This window comes from Aethalodelphis obliquidens, unplaced genomic scaffold (assembly GCF_003676395.1).
Source record: "Aethalodelphis obliquidens isolate GAN/ISIS:26980383/991018 unplaced genomic scaffold, ASM367639v1 scaffold1, whole genome shotgun sequence".
NCBI lineage: Eukaryota > Metazoa > Chordata > Mammalia > Artiodactyla > Delphinidae > Aethalodelphis > Aethalodelphis obliquidens.
The window spans coordinates 96,852,698-96,867,213 of NW_020837945.1; the positions used below are offsets into that span (position 1 = coordinate 96,852,698).

A 14,516-nucleotide genomic window follows, 5' to 3' on the forward strand; every position below is an offset into this window, starting at 1 on the left:
ACAATAATTAATTTGTGATATATTTTAAATATTACCACAAGTTTTCACATTTACTTTCTCATTCAAGTCGTGAACGTTGTCAAGAGTTAGTGGAAAATGTGGATAATTTTTTATTGGACTTATTTAAGCTGGGAGAATTTGATATTTTTGCCTGATTCTTTTTTTAATCAAGAGACAGTTTTGTTCAATTCCTTCATGCAACAATATTTTTTTTGAGTGCCTATGACTTAATAGGTACCACAGCTGCAAACTCTTTTCCCTTCAAACTCTTTTTCTACCTGTATTATCTTCAATGCATTAACCAAGAAACATTGCCAGTGTGTTACTTGAACATGACAAGGGGCATAGAAAAGGACAGTACAAAAATGTCTCAGAGCCATCATTACCATGCTTGGGCACTATTTTTTTTTTAACAATTATTATATTTTCATTTCTATGGCAGAGAAAGAAAAAGAAGGAAAAACAGATCTTCCATATTTTGTGTGTAGCTTGTATGTTACACATGGCCAGTAAGGTTGTATTTCCAACTCAGCGATATGTCTCAGCCCTTTGTGGAGATAAGTTCTCAGACTCTCTTTCTTAGACCCTCCCAAGGGCAATGGGCTTCCAGTTCCTTCATACACCCATTCCACTCTTCTCCATCACCTCCTAACCTCCCTCCTGCTGACTCTAATCTCAGTCTTTTCTCTGGCACATCAGTGTCAATTGAGGCTTTAGGCATGTCATTTTACCAAACTCATGAAAGACCTAAACTTACCAGTTTTAGTGTAAGACCTGGGTTGAAATCTCAGCTTTCCCATGTCTTAAACTTTTTTTAATCCATACAATGGGTATAAGAGCACCTATTTCAGTAAGTGAAATAGTGTATGTAAAACATAGCATACGTACAATTTCAAGAAGTGGGAGCTGTTTTTGTTTGTTTTGATTCTATTTTAAAGTATACTTATTTAACGGTTTTTAAAAGGAAATCACCAACGGTTCATGAAGGAAATTAATTCAGTCCACGATGTCCTTTCCTATATGCTTAATAGAAAATAGAATGACAAACATTTCTAGAGCAGAAGGGCTATATTGATAAGTTCGACAATGTCTCTCCCTGTCTTTAAAAAGTTCCTCATCCTCTCCCTACCCCCCGCCCTTCACCTACTCTGTTTATCAGCAGTAACTTCCAAAAGAAGCTGCCTATGCCTGAGAGCGGCTAGCAGGGTGTGTAGTATGCTTAGAAACTCTCCTGCTGACATTCACAAATGTCGAAGAAATACGATGACGATTTGAGGAAGCACCTTCTTGAGAGAAAATGACTTTAATTTTTAAAATGAGCCCTGTTCTTATGCTTTTGAAATCACCAAGCCTTTTTGTGTACATTTCAAATGGAAAGGTACAAATTTGTGACCAAAGCCTCTGATTTCATGACTTCATTTTTTACATTTCCTCATTATTATTATTACTAGTCATTCAATAGGATTTTTCCATTATAAAAAGGACCTTCTTTCTCTGAGCGCCTAGAAGTGCCAGAAGTATTCTTCAAGAACTGAACAGATGTCTTTATATCTTTATTAGGGTGCTTCCCAGCAACCTACCTTTTGCTTTATCGTTAGCTGTTTAAATGTCGGCGAGTACGCAGGGATTGATATATGAGACTGATTCATCTCCAAAATCTAATTTTAACCTTTCAGAGTAGAGAAAAGAAAACTAACTGACCCACTTGAAGCTTTAAAAGAGAAATACTTGAGACCTTCTCCAGGATTCTTATTTCACCCGCAAGTAAGTATTTTGAATTTGAGACTTCAAGCTTGTAAACTAACTTGTTGATCCTGAAAAGCAGGTGCAATGAAATGAAAGAAATCTTGAGAACACTAGGATTTCCTATGACGCTGGTGTGAGAGAACACAGGAAATTCTAGCAGAATTAAAACCCAAACTCTTTAAAGAAAAAGTAGTTAATATATGTGAAAAAACAACATGGTTTTGCTGTTAAATTATTCTCTATTAACGACTTACTGAGCCAAAGTGTATTTTAGAGTGAGCAGAATTCAGTTAAGAAATTAAATATTGAAGTTGCCTTTCATGTTAAAACATTTGTGATAGTAAGAAATGGATCGTAGTGTGACTTGTCCCAAACTCATGACGGTCGTTCATGTTCTTTCAGTGCTTAGATAAAAACAGGAAATGAGTCTACCTGACAAGTTGTTACCATAGAGGGTGAAGGAATTTATCTAGAGACCACTGGGCATTCCAGCAAAATTCTGTAATTGCACAAGAATTCACCACAATACACAGAGCTATTTGCTGGATGGAGTTGTGTCCATTTATCAAAATACGTACAGTTTCTCACTGCAAGGAAAATACAAAGCAGTGTTATCTAATTGGTTCATCTTTATGTCCCTACATATTTGGTCATTTTTTAAAAAGCTGACTTACATATCAATAAAAATGCGGGGAATTGTATTGAAAGAAGAAATATGTAAACATCTTGAGTCTGGTTTCTTAATGATATTTTATTTTTTGTTTACTTATTAGTAAGGATATAAGCTTTGGTCTATAGATAGTAAGCAAAATTTTTATGAAAATGCTTGAAAACAGAGTTAACTGATTTGTTCTGTTTCAATATATTCAAACCAAAAATTACGCTCCTCTAATAAAATTGGTGGAATTCTATGCAAGCTGTCTTATAGAACATTATGAGCTAATTAAATTAAATCATGGGATGGGATATGACTCTTCCCTCCACCTTTCATGCCCCTGCCACCACCTCTTCTTTCTTCATTTTTTAAAGTACTTTCCTAAATTTTGGACATCAAAGTATGAGAGCTGAAATACCATATTCTGGGTTAGCTGGAGAAATCTATCATTGCTCAAAAATTCTCTCTATTTTAAACTGCAAACATATATGATTTAGTATTAAAGGGGTTAGAAATATTCCAGTTAGGATTCATTTTGTGTAGGAAGACTAAGGAATGATATCATTTATTAAATTATTTTATGGAAAAGAAGCAAGTTTTAAAATAGTAAATGTTTATCGGGTGCTTATTTTCCACATTTCGGTTGACCTAAATTGCACTTGCCAGCCTCATGAGCTAAAAAAACTGAACATAATGTGCGTTTTGTATCAGATATTACACAAAAGTGTGTGTCTCTTGATAACTTCCTAACTAAATGCTTATAAGGATATTATAGTTATCTACATTTAATCACAATAAATCAAGTGGTTTTCATATTCTAATTATCTTTAAAATCTAGTAATTAATCATTTCAAAATTAAATGCTGTGAGTACATGGTATAAGGGAGGGGGAAAAAAAGCCACTGGGATTCAGTGTCTTTGAGTGACTCAGTCTATTGGCTCTTAGTTTCCTTACCTGTCAGATGAGGGAGTTGGGTGTAAGGTCCCTATCCTCTCTGAAGTTCAGATTTCTAGCAAGCTAAGGTAAATTTACTGGTTCAGAACATGGGCAGTTTTATCTATCAGTATCTTTACATGTGCATGCAGCTGTTGTAAATATAGTATATACATGTATGGAGGTTCCTTAAAAAACTAAAAATAGAACTACCATACGACCCAGCAATCCCACTACTGGGCATATACCCTGAGAAAACCATAATTCAAAGAGAGTCATGTAGCACAATGTTCACTGCAGCTCTATTTACAATAGCCAGGATGTGGAAGCAACCTAAGTGTCCATCAACAGATGAATGGATAAAGAAGATGTGGCACATATATACAATGGACTATTACTCAGCCATAAAAAGAAACAAAAGTGAGTTCTCTGTAGTGAGGTGGATGGACCTAGAGACTATCATACAGAGTGAATAAGTCAGAAAGAGAAAAACAAATACCAAATGCTAACACATGTATATATAGAATCAAAAAAAATGGTTCTGAAGAACGTAGGGGCAGGACAGGAATAAAGACGCAGACATAGAAATTAGACTTGAGGACAAAGGGAGGGGGAAGGGTAAGCTGGGACGAAGTGAGAGAGTGGCATGGACATATATACACTACCAAATGTAAAATAGATAGCTAGTGGGAAGCAGCCGCATAGCACAGGGAGATCAGCTCAGTGCTTTGTGACCACCTAGAGGGGTGGGATAGGAGGGTAGGAGGCAGACACAAGAGGGAGGAGGTATGGGGATATATGTATATGTACAGCTGACTCACTTTGTTATAAAGCAGAAACTAACACACCATTGTAAAGCAATTATACTCCAATAAAGATGTTAAAAAATGAATTAAAAAATATAGTATATACATGTTTTTAATCAAATAATATTAATATAAGAAAATCTGCTATGTTTTAAGATTCCCGAAGTTAATGAAGGACCACAAAATATGAGGTGCATGTACAGTGCTTGCAGTACAGCAATCACCCACTCAGACCATTGAAAATATGCCTGTGGGAGCCACAGTGGCAGAGAGTTTTCTTCCCACACCAGAATGTCGCGTCTTGGTATAAGGGACTGCCCACTGCTGCGTGTTGCCATAAGAACAGGACCTAACAGTGATATTCAGCTATTTAACACATCATATGTGATGAATACCGATCAATCAGAATGGACTTCTGCCATTCTGGAGCCGGGTCCTGGAAGCCCTTGCTGCACCAACTGTTCATGCTTTAGTTGCTGGCCAGTGGGCTGTCTGAAGGGTCTATTGGGAGGAGGCCAGGGCTGCAGGAGGACGTTCAGGGTAGTTGGGGCAGAGGCTATTTACCAAAGACTACATAAATATTTCATTATTTTGATAACCATCGTGGCTATTTTCCTGTGTTAGGGCTGTGTATCAGTGGGACACAGGTGGCATAAAAAGCGTAGCCTGAGAGAAGCTTGGGTCACTCAGTTTTCACCCACCGTTCAGACCAGTCTGTTCTTTCAGAAAATCTGCCTCAAATGTTCCGAAGTTTCAGCAGAACGTTCTTGTTCTTTCTAGTCCTCTATCAATTCTGTCCTAGCCTCAAGATCTACTTTCCTACAAACAAACAAATGAAAACAAAGAGAAACTGCCCAGGATTTGGGGCCAGAAATAACCGCTTTAGAACTGGCTTTCCTACTTATTCACAAAAATGCTTCGGTTTTGAGCAATGTAATTCATCTCTCCGAGCCTTCTCTATCAGTGTAATGGGAACACCCCTCCAGCCTTACCAGGGGACCTGCAAGGATTAGTGATCACGTACATAATGTGTTTAGCCTTGTGCTTGGCATATGGAAGGGCCTAGATGAGGAAAAGCTCTTATTATTGGTTGCAGAAGTATTCCATTTTGAATATAAAAGGGTGTCAGTAAAATACCCTCCTGCCATCCCCTGAGCCCAGTCTCTTTGGTGGGGCTATACCAAGTATCTAGAAGTCCTTGGAAAGCTGCTTACTGTGTTCTCCGTGCCGCCTTGTTGGGCAGCAATCAGGGTGGCACAGAGCAAGAAGCCAAAATGGAAGGACTTGCCTCTGCTCCCAGGGCTTGCCATGATTTTGTAGCTAGATAAGTGCTTGGTTAAGACCATTTGCTGCTTCATTTTTCATTTAAAGTATATTGGAGCAAATCACATGGTCCCTCTGGACCTTCTGTATCTTCATCTTCAGAATGAGAATAATACCTACCCTATCTACTTCTCAGTGTTATTATAATAATAAAGAGGAGACCACATGTTCTTGATGCTTCAGGGAAAACCTATATGTAGATAGATATGTAAATGCTTGGTAGTGGTATTCTCTGGGCAAGCCTGATTTTACAATTTTTTGTATGTCTTTGTATTCTGGCCTCCTCCTTCCCCAGTGCACAGTGCCTAATCAATGAAAGTCAAACACCTCAGTGGATATTTATTAAATGTTATTGAAAGATTATTAGTCCATCTTATTGCTTTTTGGAATAATATATATTTTTCAAATCCTTGTCAAAAATACCCCAAACATATAGGAACACATACATCAAAATCAAAAGGTAAATGCTGGTTTTATCATTCTTAGGGTCTAAATTCCTCTCAGTTCAGTTCTTAAAGAAGTATGTTTGCTCTGTCGGGCCACTGGAGGACTATTTAGCTTTCTATTTTTCTCTTATAAATAAGTTAGTTTAATATAGGGGTGGAATAAACACTACAGAGGTTCTTCCTGAATATGTGGTTGAAAATTACTTGTGGAGTCTCAGATTATAATTTTGAAAAGAAGATGACAGCCACAGGAGGTGAGATGGAGGAAATGATATTACCATGTGATCTTTGGAATGTCCATTTCATTGGGTGCTTTGCATTTTGGGTACTTTGCATTCACTTCGATAGCTCATTTGAATGGCCGTAGATATCACTTGGCAATTATACTATTATAAAACTGGCTATTATTCCTTTGTTTGATTTTCCTATACGTTAAATATTATTTTTGGTTATTTATATATTTCATTTTCAGATGTTTGACTTTGTGTTGATCTGCGACAGAGACTCTATTTTACTTCCATTTCTGTCCTTTATGCATTCGTTTTTTGAATTTTCTTCCTTTAAAATGTCAACTTGCTACTGTATCCCAAGGAACTGGGAAAAAGACTAAGGTCTTTTCCCAAGTTATCATTTATATATATGGGTGTGAAAATCACTTAAGTCTTTTGCCTTTCATCTTCTTTTGTGCTTTCAACAAGTGTTTCTTGTGTTAGATTTCTTCTGTGATAAACCTTTCATCATTAAAAACTGTGCATCTTCCTTACTGAAGATACCATAATCTAAGAAAGCAAGATATATCCCCTTTAACCAACCAAAATGATATTTTTTTTTGTTTTGTTTTTTTGTGTTTTTTTTTTGCTGTATGCGGGCCTCTCACTGTTGTGGCCTCTCCCGTTGCGGAGTTGAGGCTCCGGACGCACAGGCCCAGCAGCCATGGCTCATGGGCCCAGCCACTCCGCGGCATGTGGGATCCTCCCAGACCGGGGCACAAACCCGCGTCCCCTGCATCGGCAGGCAGACTCCCAACCAATGCGCCACCAGGGAAGCCGCAAAATGATATTTTTAAAGATGTAACATTTGTGTTTTCTGATAGAGCTTCTAACTCACTGAACTTTTCTCCATTGATTCTTGTCATAAATTGTCATAAATAACTTGACATTTGTAGTTCTTTTCATTAATATCCTTCGGTGTTTGGCCTACTGATGGTCTCAGTCCCATCCTAGTAGAAGTCAAGCAGTTTTTTTCCAAGGACATTACTTTTTTGTTACTCAGTGATTCACATTTGAGTAAATATCTTATTTTCTTTGTTACTAACATTGTAAAAATGCAAGAGACTATATCTTTTTTGCAGGAAATTGCTTAATTTTTAGTTATTAAAGTAAAATTTAGGAATCTTGTTTTGCAGTGAGTACAAACAGATAAAAAGGAAGTGTCTACTTTGCTATTTAAGATTTGATAGTAAGTAGTATTTAGCTTGCTTGGAAATAAGCACATTCTGGTTTATAACCATGATTCTAAAATTTAAGTTAGGTAAATAGAGGAAACTCAGCAGTGTTATAAAATTATTAATTTTCATTTCCAAAGCTTTTACTCAAGATATAGTTACATGATAAGCAAAAATTACTTAGTATAAATGTTAATTTCTCAAAGGATAGATTGCAATAAAGATACTGATACAGAAGTAATTTTTTGTTTTTTGTTTCAATTTTGCTCCCAGTTCCAACTGCCTGATCAGAGAACTTGGGTAAGTTTCCTACTTATATTTTTGACTAAAATAACGTAGAATTAAAAGAAAAACAACTTACAAGTTGCCATACAGACAAAGAATTCTGAGCCCTTTCCATAAAATGATATGGCTTTAGCAGATAGATTTCCAGCTTTGTCAAGCTGCAGAATGCCTTCAGTTATAATTGGGCATTTAGTGTGCTATAAATTGTTTACAGAAAGAAGTTTATTCTCTAAATCTGACCCATTCCATGTAATTATACCTTGATCTAGAACTCTTTCTGGGCACTTTAGAGCATGTTGTTAAAAGGGACTTCAAGATGGGTCACTAAGTGGAAACAACCATTATTTGGGGGAGCCTGACCAGCATGTTAAAGATGCTTATGATAAAGCCTTCAAAAGGATAAAACCTGAACTTATGTGTAGACACAAGATGACATTGGAATTCACATTCATATAACCTGGGGCAGAACTTGGTTCTGGCTATGTGGAGTCATAAGACTAAATGTTTAAAAATCTTTATCTAACTAGTGAATGTATCCTTTAGCATTGGGTCCATTTCCTCAACTTTTTTTTTTTAAAGTTTAAAAAAGTTTTATTGGAGTATAATTGATTTACAATGTTGTGTTAGTTTCAAGTGTACAGCAAAGTGAATCAGTTATACATATACATATATCCATGCTTTTTGAAGATGATTTTTCCATATAGGCCATTACAGAATATTGAGTAGAGTTCCCTGTGCTATACAGTAGGTTCTTATTAGTTACCTATTTTATATATAGTAGTGTGTATATGTCAATCCCAATCTCCCAATTTATCCCTCCCCCTCAACCTTCAATTAACGTTTCCAGATACAGTCAGTTGACATCAGTAGGGGAAAACTTTATTTTTTATTCAAGATACAAAGAATACTATTTATTTACTTTTCACTACCAAATAAACCTTGAGTCAATGGAAATATATGTAAATAACATGTATTACAAAATCTCCTCTAAGTGTATGTGCTTTTACTCCTTCATTCTCCTCTTCACTCAAAATTATCCTGATTCTGAAGTATGGGCAGAATCTTGGAATGTAGTTAAATTTTCCTTTAGTCACCATATAATTATATATAAATTATTTTAAGTTAGAGCACTTTGGCAGTTACCTATTTCCTCTATCTGATGTTAGTTTTCCTTTTAGAACGGAAGTTCTTCTATTTTATTTCTTCTGTGGAATATGTGATGAATTGTGATTTTTCTCATCCTATCAACTTTTAAGGATTCAGTTCATTTATTTCCAAAGTATAAGTATAAGTATAAGAGTATAAGAGAGACAGAAACTTCCTTATTAGGCAAAGCTGTGCAGTAGACAGCGTTGTTCTTTCATTATCCTGGCTTGTATTTCTAGTGTTTCTTGTCTGCCTCTCCTGGCAAAGGTCTGTCCAGAATATCGTACGTCATCGTCCTCATTATTTCTAACGTAGAGTATTACTTGCTAGTAGCTTTGCTGTTAGGCGCTTCAAGCATAAGGTGCTGTATCCTACACAAATGGCCAGTGCTTCTACCAACTTACAAAGCCAGTTCAGATTTTAAGTTAGACACCCTTTCCTGATAGTACAATGGTATAGCAACGGCCATTGCAATGCTTTGGAAACACTCCCATTCTTTGGCTCACAGGTTTTTCAAAGCAATAATTTATATTTGTACTATAAAATATAGATATTAGTGGAAAGAAGTAAAATATTTAAAGTTTATCATTTTGAGTGGTTAAAAAACCCTATAATTTTATAATCATGACTGCAGAATGTGATATGTGGAATGAGACAACCATAAAATATGAATATGTATTTCTCCCCCAAATGGCCATGATTTTAAGATTTCTCTAGATTATCAAGTGAATAAATATAGAAAACTACCAAATCTACAAACTTTCCCATCATAAGTTATTTATGAAAAGTTAGTTATTTTATGATAAAGCCATGTGTAATCTAATTTGTGAAACATTAGGTCACATAATTCATGGTGCCATTGGACATATCATTTTGTATAATCAGATTGTCACTTTAATAGTTTTAATGAGAAACTTCTTTATGTCATCAATTATTGGCTGCCAGATAAAAAATGTTAAGCTAAGTGCTTCAGACCCAGTTGATGATATCTTGCCTGCTGAAATGTTTTTACAAATACTAACTTTATTTGACGAGAGAGATAGCTACATTTTTTGGTAGGAGCTAGGGAATTGTGTCTAAATATTAGTTTGCGTCAGTATAAAGTTAATAGCCCCTTGGGGACTGGAAGGGGGTGAAATGACTTCCTTTTCCAGACATCTGGCTGCAGATACCATCAACAACTACAATATATGTAAATAAAAATTACTGTTCCATAGGAAAAAAGCTGTCATTTACTGATCGGAGATTAGCCTATGACATTAATAGGACAGAGGGCAATACGTTTTTAAAATATATGATGTGATTTTTCCTCCTTTTTTCCCCCATTCTTAGCAAATGTCCTCTTCATTGTAGTACACATTGTTCCCCCTTCATTGGTTTCTTCATAGTTGAAAAGTATATCTAGCTAGATTCTGTTTCATTTATCCCAATTCATCTTGATTTTTAAAATACCAAGTCAGACTTTAAAATGAATGTCAAAACTTACCACTTCTACAAAATGCATGTTATTCCAAGAGGAGTAACACATGAGTCAGCCCAGATAGCTAGAGAAAGTTGAGGTTTGGACCCATACATTAGATAAAACTCATCTTAATCCAACACCTTAATCCAAGATATGGACCAGGGCTGATTGTTGGTCACAGAATGGCTAAACTACCCCAACTAGCAGATGTCTAAGTCACTTTTTTTAAAAATTAATTTTTATTGGAGTCTAGTTGATTTATAATGCTGTATTAGTTTCAGGTGTACAGCAAAGTGAATCAGTTATACATATACACATGTCCACTCTTTTTCAGATTCTTTTCCCATATAGGTCATTACAGAGTATTGAGTAGAGTTCCCTGTGCAATACAGTAGGTTCTTATTAATCTATTTTATACATAGTAGTGTCTATATGTCAATCTAAGTCACTTCTATCTGTCCTAATGGAGAAACTTACTCTTTTCAGCTGATGTCAAGTGCTGTGAGAGCAAATCTTTGGAAGATGAGAGGAAGGATTCAGTGATGGCTTTTATGTTGTTTCGGTGGTTGCTAGCCGGAAAGAAAGTGGAGAGGGGGTGTGTGTCTGCATATGTGGTGTTAATAGCTACCCTCAGCTCACTTCCCATCTTTCTTCTCTCCCTCTTCCCCACTCTGACTTAATTCTCTTTTTGTTTGACACCCCAAGCCAAAGGTGGGGTGTGGCTTATAAGAGAGGCGCTTGGGTAACCCCTATTCTTTTTCTTATTATCTTTAAGAATGTTGTTACTTAGTCATCAAGTCCGTACTATATTTTGTTATTTCTTAATGCTTTTCCCAAATTGAAACAGTTTGAGGTGAAGTAATCACAGTGATCTTCCTTTAAAAGGAGCTATTAGCAGCTACTAAAGCAAGACACATTTCTCAACAGCCAATTGCTCTTAAATAACTTGAAGGACTTGTAGTTTATATGTGCTGGAGATGAAAGCCGAGAATAATGATGGTCATGAGTAAGCTATTTTCCATATAAAAGGAAAGTGTTTCTACAAGATGTATTGCCCCAGGAATCCGAGTGTGTCGGCAGGGCGGACACTCAAATGATTTAAAACCACTAGATAATGAAACTTTACTCAAATATTAAATGTACATAAATAAAACATTTATAATCATCACCCATGCACTTGTTATTTTTCCCAATAAATATATGCGGTCATGCCCCTTACCCCTGCTTGTTACTGCTAATCAGCTTGAAGGCCAGAGGTCATTTTTCACTCAGACAATTTATTCCATGGAGGGTGGAATATCAGAATGATTTTCTGCAAGCAACAATTAGAAGGAATAAATGCAAATAAAATAGTATCATAAAATATTTCTGGATTGATTTTTAATAAATAAAATCCAAAGTAATATGAAAATGCTAATGCTCTGGTTAGAGGGGGATAATGACCATATTCAGCAGGGACAGAGTTTCCTTCAACCTCTATGAGCAGCAGCAGCATTTTATATCTCTGCCCTGTGATCAGTATGTGTCAAAATCCTTCATAGTGACAAATGTGCTGTCCGCTTGCATCTGTGGAGAATGTTTTAGCAGCTGAGTGATTATGAATCAAACCCCTGAGCTTATAGCCCCTACCGCCTCCCAGTGCGTTCACATTTGTCGTCTGACAAGTAAATGTATCTTGACTTTCCTCTGAGATTTTTTTGCACCGTGTTTGATGAAAGACATTTGGCAAATTGGCAGTGGTACCCTGTACATTGCAATTTGTAGCTAGCATTAGGAGTCTGGGCATGAAATGAGAGGGCAGGCTCCAGGATAAAGGGAAAAGAAAGGAAGCTAACTACAACATGAATAGTCATTTGAAGAATCAAGCATACAATATTCCCTTTGTAAGAAGAGAATCATGTTTAGGCCATTCGGTTAAGATTTTGCTCCAGTTTAAGAAGTCAGTGGTATTCTGTCCAGCTGTGTGTCCGCGGAGTATAAATTTTGTTAATTTTCTTTTTGAGTATGAAGTGTTGCCTTTTATTTTTAACCTGGACTCATAATAAATTGGAACTCCAACTCTGTCTTACCATCTTATCAGCAAAAGAATCTTTTTCTTGGGTTGATCGGTTGCTTGAATGTATAGTTGTTAACATTTTTAATCCTTGCATGGGGTCTTCTGGTCTACCGCCCCAGTCTTTTGAGAAACAGAGTGCAAACACCTTTTAAACAGCTTTGTGAGTTCTCCAGTGGCATAGTGCCCTGAGAACCAAATAAACAATGGGTGAGTTGATTTTACAAGATGGCCTGAGAGTTTGCTTTTTCTTCTTAAAAATTCAGTAGTAAGCAGCTTCCAAATAAAATGTGAGCATGGGGGAAACAACATTTTGGGAGGGTTGAAGGAAAGGTGAGAGAGTCTGTCTAACTATAGACAGTAAGGATCAAGCTGCCTTTGAAAGTAAATGCCACCCTCTGTTTATGACTCTGTCGAATATGTGTGCAGGAAGACAAAAACTTGAAGATTATAAGCAAAATGAATTAGGTTATTTGAGGGGAAGAACCAGGCAGGATAGTTTTTCTTCAAGAATACTGCTCTAAGAGTTTGGTCATACTTACAATGCCCGTGCCAGGTTATGTGAAGTTATGATAATATATCATGAACTGTCATTTCAACTTAATCTTTGTCCATGACAAATGAATATTTCACCAAAATTCTTTGTACATAATCACACTTAAAAATCTAGTATATCCAGATATTAATGTAACATAAAGCACTGTTTACACATTTAATTTTTTCTTTCTGCATTGCATACATTTGGCTAAAGCTATAACTTTGGAACACCTGATGTTTTTCATGCTGTGAGTTCTTTTCATGGGACTCCCTACTTCCTATGGTTTTTATTACCTAGACAAGGCATACAGGATCTCTTGCTATAATTTCCAGTTTACTATTTTTTTTTACTGTTTATTCGGAAATCTCACAGACCGAGAAGATGGTGGACTTGTGTCCCAAAGAACCATCTTGCCAGAGTTAGATTCAAGCTTCTTTTGTACTAAAAAAGGAGGGAGTAAAGTCAAACATTTCCTGGTTCCAGCCAGCCTCTGGAGGGGATGTATTAATTTCTTCCTTCCTGCAGTCAGTCATTCACAGGTGGGCCTGGTGATTGTTGATAGCATGATACTAATGCTGTCTCTTAATTTAATAAAAAATCTAACGGTTTTATTCTCTCTCATGTATTTCATTGCTCAATTGTATATCAAATTATTACAAAATGGTCTAACTAAGGGCTTATGGAAAAGTTCACTTGGCACTTTGTAAGCTTGATTCTACCTTTGTTATCTTTAAGATCAATGAATTCTCTCATTTGTTTAATATTGGGACACTACAGTCTCTTTCTACAGCCCCTTGCATTCAGCAGATTTGATGCTTCCCTCTTATTAATCTGTTCTTGGTTTGCTAGAGATAATTACAGAAGGAAGGATGTCTGCCCCATCCTTCATGGTCTTGTGCTTTTGCCTTTCAGATGTCAGCTATTGAAAACATGGCGGAGAAGCTGGAGAGCTTCAGTGCCCTGAAACCTGAGGCCAGTGAACTTCTACAGTCGGTTCCCTCCATGTTCAACTTCAGAGCTCCTCCCAACGCCCTGCCAGAGAACCTCCTGCGGAAAGGAAAGGAACGCTATACCTGCAGGTAACTGCAAAGTTAATCATGGCCTGCTTTCCAAAAATCTCCCCTCTGATTTCAAAAGGCCCTGCTGTTTGTTTTGGAAATTATTCTTGATTGGATGATTAATAGCAACCATGATAGATCTCAAGCACTTCAAAGTACTCTTTATTTAGTGGGATATAAAAATAGTGGTTTAAAAAAATTATTATTAAATGAAAATTTTAACACAGGCCATTTGGTTGTGATAAATGAGGTTGGAAATGGTCCAAATGCTATCTACTTGTTTCACTTTGATATTTATGAATTTTCTTTCACAGCTAATTATTTTCATCCAAAGGTATAATACTACTGTCCTCAAGCATATATTTATTAATTGTCATGGCATTGAAGAATAAGGCTATTAATGAAGGACAAATAAGGTCGATAAGTGAAGAAAACTGGTTAATAAGTTTCTTGTTACTCATCAGTAGTACAGTAAAGCTCTTTTTTGGTTTCTGTTTTCTTTTTTAATAAATCATACTTACAATTTCTGAATTGTCTTCAGAAATTTGTGGCATCTGACTCAGGCATATCAATTTATCTGCTGTTTGGAAAATGTGTCACTTTCTTTCCAGAAAAGCTTT

The 14,516-nt window shown here is 36.3% G+C and overlaps 1 protein-coding gene across 13 annotated transcripts in view; it reads left to right on the forward strand.

The window, feature by feature from the left end:
* The window catches only part of MECOM (MDS1 and EVI1 complex locus), a 568,287-nt gene that overhangs the window by 537,167 nt on the left and 16,604 nt on the right, over nucleotides 1–14,516 (forward strand). For 7 of the 13 annotated variants that reach the window (XM_027112184.1, XM_027112180.1, XM_027112265.1 and 4 more), the window contains 3 exons: nucleotides 1,677–1,764; nucleotides 7,628–7,654; nucleotides 13,751–13,917. In XM_027112184.1, the coding sequence (XP_026967985.1) occupies nucleotides 1,677–1,764; nucleotides 7,628–7,654; nucleotides 13,751–13,917 (282 nt within the window). The remainder of the gene's footprint in view (nucleotides 1–1,676; nucleotides 1,765–7,627; nucleotides 7,655–13,750; nucleotides 13,918–14,516) is intronic. The other 6 variants (XM_027112201.1, XM_027112273.1, XM_027112191.1 and 3 more) reach the window with 1 other exon arrangement.